Source organism: Brienomyrus brachyistius, chromosome 23 (assembly GCF_023856365.1).
Source record: "Brienomyrus brachyistius isolate T26 chromosome 23, BBRACH_0.4, whole genome shotgun sequence".
Taxonomy (NCBI): domain Eukaryota; kingdom Metazoa; phylum Chordata; class Actinopteri; order Osteoglossiformes; family Mormyridae; genus Brienomyrus; species Brienomyrus brachyistius.
The window spans coordinates 157,017-166,578 of record NC_064555.1 but is presented as its reverse complement, the minus strand read 5'-3'; the positions used below and the strand labels follow the sequence as shown (position 1 = coordinate 166,578).

The window sequence follows — 9,562 nt, the reverse complement described above, 5'->3', positions numbered from 1 at the left end:
CATTTTATACTGCATTGTTTATACCTTGTTTTGTACATCACAAATAGCCCACAATCATTGATAAATTAGATTTACACGTGCACACGATAGTATTAAACACATTTAATTAGCAGGACAACACATTGTTCCTTTTTGTTCATTTAAGATCAGTTTTGCACAATTTTTGTATTTTAGTGTCACAAAAGACGTCATAAAAATTACATTTTACTCTGGATTTAGTGTCACAAGAGACTTGAAATATAAATGCCTGATTAAATTAGACAGTGATACGCAGAAAGAATCAAGTTCAACGCATATCAAACATCCACGGCGATGTGCTGCTCCCCATCCTTTAATTTCACAGGACCTTTTTCTGAGGCCTTGTCTGCAGGCACGACAGCGCCTGCTGCTCAGAACGCCGCCGTTTAGCTTTCGTGAATTTCTTGCTGAGCCAGGTCATGTGACCACATTGGGCCAATCAGAGTGTAGTTCACAGTAACCTATTCCGTTGCCCTGCTGGACTGGGTGTCTTCCCTGCTTGGGTACGGTCATGTTTAATACACGTACGGAACATGGCAGCACACAACAGAAGATGCCATCTCAGTTTTGTCCCTCCTCCCATGTAGCCAGTTATTTACAATGCTGTTTACTTGAAGTCACATTAAAAACAGCACTTACCCTATTCATATATACATATATTATGCACACACACAGAATCAGAATACTTATCGTTGCAATAGAAATATATTATGGTATCAAGAGATGTAATTATAATGTTGATCTTTTAATAACAGAGTCTTTATGGAGTTAATGGAGACCTCCGCTCACAGGACTTGACTGTACCTCATCTTGCCGTATACCCGGTTACCTTTTTACTATATTCCACCACGACATTGCTTACTTAACACCACTGAACAACACTGCAATGTGTCAACACTGGAACACCGTAACAACATGACCCTCAGCAATACTCTGTATCACACCGTCCTGTAGTACCTGCTATCCAGCGCAGTGCCGCTCACCACAGGAATATGCACCTGCCTGACGTTTGCACGCTGCTCCCAGCTCTAAAGTTTGTACCAATAAGGACAGTGCCTTTCCGCCTTCGACGCCGGATTCGCGTCCGGGTGAAACTCTTGCATCCTGCAGGGTTGCTATTCTTTGGCTTATACACAGAAACACTTGCCACCCATTTCAAAGCAAATCTCTTCCCATCGGAATAAACGTTTAGGCGATAAAAATTTACTCCAAGGTTTAATGGATAAAAACAGAACAGAAAAAGCAAACCGCAGTGCTACAGAGTTAAGTTCATCCGCATGTCTGGCAGCCCCAATCAACTGCCTGCCTGGTTAGCTGTCCGCACACTACGCTGTGCCCTACACTGCAGCTTTACCATCAACCCAGAGGTGCAGGTCTGCAGCACAGCATTATATGTCTCAGACTAGTTATTAAAAGAGCCCCCCCACCCCCTGACGATGATCCATGGTGCACAATCAAACACCGCGAGTTTAATACTGTCAACTATTTGCCTCGACGTCAGTAACCCCCACCCCTATTCTTAACGTGTGAGGGTGTGGGCATGTATGTACAAGCTCACGCAGGAGAGACAAAGGACAATGATGGCGGATGAAAGGAGGCCGAGATGAGCGGGGCAGGCAAAGTGCATCTGCGTGCCTTCGAAAACCCCCCCGTTTCACTGTCAGCTTGGAGGAGAGAGCAACAGACGTCTCCCAAACACAGGGACCCCCCCTTACGTTTCCCCAAAATATCAAGAGTATCAAGGTCCAGTCTACTCAGGTCCAGTCTACCCATGCACTCCCCCCCAACCCTGTTCCAGATGCACCGATTCCAAACCCATCCCACTCCTCACTGGTTTTAGCACAGTGCTACTGGACTGTGCCGTCTGTCTGTGTACATGTGTACTTGTGTGTGTGTATTTGTGTGTATTTGTGTGTGTGTGTGTATTTGTGTGTGTGTGTCAGAGAGAGAGACACACACAACACCCAGCCCCACCAAAAAACATCTCCCTCATACGCTGAGCAGCCAGAAGAAGAAGAATATGGCCACAAACAGGAAAAGAGAGTCCTGCCAATTGTTGCCGTTGTTTGGGTTACCGTTGCCATGGTGATCGGCGGGGTACTGGGGATCTGTGACAAAAGATGAAACAGAAATAAAATTATTTTTCTGCAGGAATTGAGCCCAAGTGTAGCAGCTAATATGATACATAATTTTCAAGCTTTAGCCTTTCAGCAGATTTTAACCATTAGTATGACTGAATATTTTCAACATGCTTATCAAGAGCACAAGCTGAAGTTGAAAATTTGTCAAAAATCTGCTTCTTCAAACTGAAAATACCTGTGTAGACTGTGCTGACATGAGCAACAAGGAACCATAGAAGCATCCAGCTGCGGAAGTGCCTCAAAAGGCAACCGGACCACTGCAGATCCACGGCGCTTTGGACCATAACAGATACCAGAGAACAAACAGGTCTTCCTTGGAGCAGGAGGTATCGCTCGGCAAACAGAGGGTTGCGGGTTCGAGCCCTGACCCCATCGAAGTGTCCTTGAGCAAGACACTGAACCCCAAAAAGCTCTGAACCCCAGGCTGCCTTGCATGGCAGGCTCTACCACCGGTGTATGAATGAGTGTGTGAATGCGAGGCATAAAAAAATGCAAAGTGCTTTGAGTACTCGTAAAAGTAGAAACTATTTACCCTGACCCTGAGTCAGACGTGTAGAACACTGGCGGAGTCTCACCTGCTCTGTGAAATGGGTCGTTGGTGTTGAAGATGGTCGTGAAGAAACCGAACGGAAAAGCACCAATTCCAAACGACATGTGGAATCCTGTGTCTCCAAATCCCTGAAAAGGCTGGAGGAGAAGCTCTGATCACTGGCAGCTCTCAGCGTTTACAACATGCATGAACTTTCACAGCAGAAGTTAATAAGTGTATATACACCCTGATAGATAAATCCACAGCAAAGTACATACGGGCAAAGCTGTGGGTCCATGCAGATATTATGGAGTATATAGAGACATAATAGTGACATTTATCAGTTCAGAGACAGCAAAGGGATGACTGGCTTAGTGTCGATGGACGTTTCGAAGGCTGGAGATTATGCAAAGAAAAGGCTTTACCCCCCTGCTCTCTGGCTCGGTTCTCTGGCCCTGGGGTCGAGGCGGAGTTTTCAACCTACAACATAAAACCCATTAAACTTCTGGCACTGATTTCTGGAGCAGGACCATAACAAATCAGAGAGACTAAGCAACACACACACACAGACACAGATGTGCACGCAGAGAAACCACACATACACACACAACAGACACAGATGTGCACGCAGAGAAACCACACATACACACACAACAGACACAGATGTGCACGCAGAGAAACCACACATACACACACAACAGACACAGATGTGCACGCAGAGAAACCACACATACACACACAACAGACACAGATGTGCACGCAGAGAAACCACACACACACACACACACAACAGACACAGATGTGCACGCAGAGAAACCACACATACACACACAGACACAGATGTGCACGCAGAGAAACCACACATACACACACAGCAGACACAGATGTGCACGCAGAGAAACCACACATACACACACAACAGACACAGATGTGCACGCAGAGAAACCACACATACACACACAACAGACACAGATGTGCACGCAGTCAGAGTGATACACAGTACTACTAAAAAGTCTTTGGCAGTCAAAAAATATGTATAAGGCTATTTATCTAGGTAGTAAGTGTATATTTGCCCAGGAAAAGGCAAATTTGCATTAGATCATATGCAAATTAACAGCAGCACAATAAAAATGATTAACAAATATTTCTTCTATTCTCCAAAAAGTTACTGATATCTTCTTGGATGGCTAGATGAACATCTCTTTGGTTCCCACACCTCTCCTCAGGGGGACATAGGCCATTCCACATATTTGTTAAATTTCACCACGGTCCATTCAAGTAATTGACTTAATTAGTTAACTCAGTGAGGTATTGATTAGCCAAAGAAGGTGGGGCAAGTGTTTGAATAAAAAAAAACAAAAAAAAAACACTGTATTGTGTATTGCAGTGTTTCCCGACCCAGTCCTTGGAAAACCCTGAACTGTCCATGTTTTTGCTCTCTCCCAGCCAATCAGGAACACTGAATACCAGACACAGGCCCGCTGGAAGCTGGGAGGAATCAAAAACGTGGACTGTCCGGAGTTCACCGAGGACTGGGTTGGGAAACATTGGTGTATTGAGACGGTTGCTGCAAATACGGGGGTGACTTTAGGAGATGTTTAGAAATGGCTAAGCTGACATGTTGACAGAACCAGCATTTTAGTTTAACACCAGCATGAAATTGATTTAAACATCATTTTCTTTGGCTCCCCAAGCCTTCTGCCCAGTACTGCACATACGCACACAGGTAGAGTGCACCCTTTACCTGGGATCCTCCTGGCTGGAGCTCCCCCGGCCATACAGGGGAATGACCTTATCCCTGCTGATGCCAGCCTTGCACACTGGACACTGCTGCCTGCTGGGTCGAGTCTCCAGCCACTGGGAAGGGCCAGAGGGAAGGTGCTGAGGATGGACAGCACAGGACCCAGACGTACACACTGTAGCATATATTAATGACTGATCAGAGGAGCAAACCTACCTGGTGAAGACATGGCCAGCTATGGGGGGGGGGGGGGGGGAGAGAAAAATGCCTTAGTATATTTATTTCCAATATAACTGAAACAGTGGGTTCTATGTAACACAGTAAAGGGGGGGGGGGTTAGGATGCTTATGATTCCGCCAGAGTGACAGGGGGCCTAAATATTTGGAAGATTATTGGGTTGGTCTGGGTTGGGGGTGCAATATGACACGGTGTCACAGGGCCCAGAATCTACAGCAACACCCCTGATGTAACCAGCTTTAGGTTCCTATTGTTGGCTGTTCTTAGATCAGTTTCTCTCACTTTCTCATTAGGATACTATACTTGTACAAAGGCACAGCAGATAAATAATAATAATAATAATAATAATAATAATAATCGATACTTTATTGACCCCCGTTGGGAAATCATCTTTACGCCTCCTCAACTTGCTCTTTTTCATAGAGGAAGTTGTCTGCGAAGGGCTGCCACCCGCAGCGGCGCCCAGGGAGCTGGGGGTTAAGGGCCTCGCTCAAGGACCCGCAGTCTGAGGCTGGGTTTGAACCTGCGACCTTCTGATTACAGGCACACAGGCTTAGCCCACAGAGCCACACGCTGCCCCCATAAAGCATCTGGTGTTTCTTATCATTTCTGGTCTTCCGTTTTGCTCCATATTAAAGGGTGGTGTGTGGCACAGTGGGCTAAGCCTGTGTGCCTGTAATCAGTAGGTTGCCGGTTCAAACCCAGCCTCAGCACATCTGCATGTCCTCGAGCAAGGTCCTTAACCTCCAGCTCCCTGGGCACTGCTATGGGTGGCTGCAAATCACGGAAAATGGGGCTTAATAAAGTATCAATTATTATTATATTTGGATTTGGCACACTGCCCGGGAAGATAAAGTCCCACTATTAACGAGGTGAGGAATCAGACAAGCGCCCTTCTTCATCAGTGAGCACTAATTAGCCCTGCGAGTCACCCCTAGCAGAGGCCTGCTTTGCCCGCTCATGACAGCTACCACAGGAGAGGCAACGTAGTGCAGCGGCAGGTCGCGACAAGCTGAGAAGACATGAAACTCACAGGCCACAAAGAAACAATACAAAGTCAGCGCTGAGAAAACTAGAGGTACAACCCCCGTTATCTCAATCAGGTGTTTATATACCAATTCAGACCTAGAGGAGTGCTCAGCTTCCAGCATTAATTAAGCTGATTTAATTAAGCGAACACTTAATCCTTCCAAAAAAACTATACATTCTGATTGACAAGACAGACAGTGGTGTTTCATATATACACTTGTACTTCAAAACAAGGTGGTCCTGTGATAATCAAGCTGCATATAAGCAGACTGAAGCGATTACTGACACCCCCTTCATGGCTGAATCCAGAGCTGAGGAACAGGAAGAACTTGTTGCGGATGAAGCCCCAACACACTCATAATGTATCTGCTTGTTAAAATAAAGCAAGACTCTGCATGGGGGATCACTAGAGGCAGGAGATGCCATTACAGTAAGCATCGGAACCAGGGACGTTTTCAATATTTTTTTACTCTGTTACAGAGTTTGCATAGAAAAAGAATGTCTTCCAAGTCCATTGATCCCTTAAGCTTGAACACAAGTCTGGGTGCTTTTACAGTCGTTAACCGGGTTGCCAACTCTCACGCATCTGGCGTGACTCTCACGCTGTCAGACTCTCACGCATCTGCCGTGACTCTCACGCTGTCAGACTCTCACGCATCTGGCATGACTCTCACGCTGTCAGACTCTCACGCAAGAAATCTTATGGCAAAATTTTTTATGTATAAAAACCTAAAAATAGCTGTATCAAAAGCAATGGAGTAGTTTGCAAATCCTACATTCTATTTACAAGGTAATAAATGTTACATACATGTCAATGCATGTGCAGACTTGTCTCCAACTGAAAATCTCATACCAGCCAGCTGACCAAAGTTTGGCAACCCCGCATTAAACCTAAGATGCCTTACTTTATATCAACTTATTGTCAGTGCTCCCTGCCCCAATACCTTTGTCCCTAATCATGCATTACCCTTACAGCATTATGGAAGCTTTTGCACTTAAACCCGCTTACAACACATACTTACACTATTGGGGGAGTGTTCAGCTATGCAAAGTCTGAAGCTCAGCTCCCTATCGCTTCTTGACTTGTTTGTAGAATTTCCGTCTATAACAGTTTAAGTAGTCGCACCATACATGATTAATCATACATGTAATAATCAAAATAAACCCTACAGTTCTGCAGCACCTGGACCAATAGAGAATGTTATTCTACATTGTTACTGCATTTAATCCAAGTGCATTTTAGACCTACAGCACCGAGTGCGCCTTTGACGGTAAAACTCACCACGTCTCTGCACACGTTACTGTTCGCGTTATTTGTTACATTGTTGCATTGAGGACGTGTTCCTCTGTCGTTAGTCACTAACATAGTTCATACGCAGACACACAGCTTCACCAACGAATTAAACGAATTACTCATAAATGATCAGGCGAACCACATTACTGTACACTTCAGACCTGTAGACCATGTTTTGCCTACAAAAGAATCCGACCTTAGGTAATACTTAATGCTATCAATCGCATTGAATGTAATGATGTTCAAAACAAAATCGGTCAACATTTAAAATTTATTAAGTGATCTTGACCCAAAATCAAAAGCATTTTACCCATATATCCATTCATCCATCCCACTGTCAACCAACACAGATGCCTTCACAGCAAACCGATGCACACGATTTCATTGCTCTCTCTTTTATTTAACTTCCAGTACATAACCGGACCTAAAATCATTCCAATGACAGGTAAAGTTAAATAAATAAAGCACTAACTCAGCTTCCTTATTCAGAGCCTGGATATAAACCAGATCGGTTAGCTGCATTGGATAAGAACGTTTTATCCCACTATAACATCAAATAAAACATTAAAATGTATAAAAGACAGATGAAGGAGGATGCTACTAATCAACTAGCCTCAGACTCAGCATAGCTATGGGGCTAATTCCCGAGCGCCGTTAGCCGCAGTTAGCCGAACGGCTATGCGAAGCGCCTCGCCTCCCCGCCGGCACCTACCAGAACAGGTGTCCGCACAGGCTGATGACCGCGTCCCTGGCCGTGTCCAGGCATATGTTGCACTCGAAGGTGGCCCGGTCGCGCTCCCGCTCCCGCTCGCCGCCGCCGTCCCCAGCGCCTCCGCGCTCGTCGCTGTTCTCCCCCGCCGGAAAGCTTCCCCTGCTGGCAGGTCCGCCGTCACCCGAGGACCGAGGATCCGCGGCCGCCATGTTTGTTTACGGAAAAAAGTGGAAAGTAACGGCAGACGCGGCCGCCTACCCTTCCGAGCCGAGCGAGCCTGTTATCGCTGGTTCGCAGCTTCCGCTTCCGGCGACCGGAGCGGAGGGGCAGGAGAAGAGTTAGACTTTGTGCCTGAAACTTTAGAGATGCTTGCCATTTCTTCTCGCTGGAAGGTCTTGATGAATGGTGTCTTTTAATGGGTAGCACGATTGCTTCACATCTCCAGGGTTGGGGATCCTGAGTCCCAAACTCCCACCTGGAATCGCGTCCTCGAGTCCGATTTCCTTCCAGAGTTCAAAGAAATGCGTTAATTTAGGGTGAATGGTATCTCTATATGAAATAATTGCGTGTGATAGAGTTTGTGCTCAGCGATGAACTGGCGTCACATCCAGGGGGTCCCCTGTTTTATGCCCCAAGGTGCCTAGAATATTCTCCCGGATCTAAGTGATCCTGTACTAGATTGATTAGAAGATGGACGGATGATGTTTATAGTCAGCCCTCGTGCATTCGCGCTTCGTGATTCACAGATCCGCGAAAATTTCCTTGGAACCGAACTTATATGTATCTGCGATTTTCTCTGCGAAATCCTCGAATAACCCTACAGAAGTGTTCATGTTTAATTTTTTTTAGTAATTTATAAGTTTTCATGCTTTTAAGTGTAAAATTGGTTAATGAAGATTCTACTGTGTTTTTGGGGAAAGTTCAAGACATACAATGTGTATCAGTTAAAAAATACATTAAAAAACGTTGGCTTTCTTATGGAAACATGCCTTTTTATGTACATACTGTACTGTACCTTTACAACATGCGAATCCCATTCGCAAAGTGTATTCCCTTTGGAACGCTAATGGTTACATAAATATTAGATAATAGTTCATTTACTATTTTGTAACACTGAGTACACGTTAACGGAAATTCCAACCCAAACGCTCCCACGAACCCCACCTGAAGAGGGAGACTCTGAGGAGCTGTAACTCCTCGTGTATCCTATGCAGTCATTTTCATATTTCACCGTACTGCAGAGCTAATTCATAATCATTATCTTAAATCAAAATTCATCATTTGTGAGTACCCATACTACTGTTTTTATTAAATATTTTTAATGTGTGTATATATTTTTTGTTCTCTCTATTTCGTGGTTAATTTCCGCGAATCCTCCTCATTCGCGACGGGTTCCGGAACTAGGCCAATGTCCGTGGTCTGTATTCCTGTAATGAATTCTTAATAATTATACTCAGTATTGATCAGAATAATTATACATTTTGTGTTTTTCTGATTTTTTTTAACCATGTGGTTTACTCTGGCTGAAGTGTTAAGAATGTAAAGCTTTCGGTGAAACGTCATTATCTTAGCAAAATATTTCATGCACAAATGTACAGTTTGCTTAATTTCTGTGTTTTCTGCATTAAAAATTCTTTGTACATAATATATTATGATCTGAGATAATTCACTTGGATTTATTACTCTTGTACACAGAGGACAGTATTTACTTACGCATACAACAAACGCTTCTCTATGATTAATAAAATGTGGTGAATATAGTACCTGAAAACCATACATACTTCAGTAAAACTGTTACTTTACTAGAAAATTATCCAGATAAAAGTTAAATGTCACCACTTTAAATGAAAATTCCACTCGA

At 44.4% G+C, this 9,562-nt stretch overlaps 1 protein-coding gene across 1 annotated transcript; it reads right to left on the bottom strand.

Moving 5' to 3' along the window:
* Positions 1-87: 87 nt before the first annotated feature.
* On the bottom strand, positions 88-9,546 carry rnf5 (ring finger protein 5). Its single transcript, XM_048993902.1, has 6 exons — positions 7,702-9,546; positions 4,646-4,664; positions 4,433-4,545; positions 3,114-3,168; positions 2,735-2,846; positions 88-2,126 (listed from the first exon to the last, which is right to left on the bottom strand). Exons 1-6 carry the CDS (start codon positions 7,908-7,910, stop codon positions 2,008-2,010), a joined length of 627 nt encoding a protein of 208 aa, XP_048849859.1. The 5' UTR covers positions 7,911-9,546; the 3' UTR covers positions 88-2,007.
* Between the last annotated feature and the right edge of the window lie 16 nt (positions 9,547-9,562).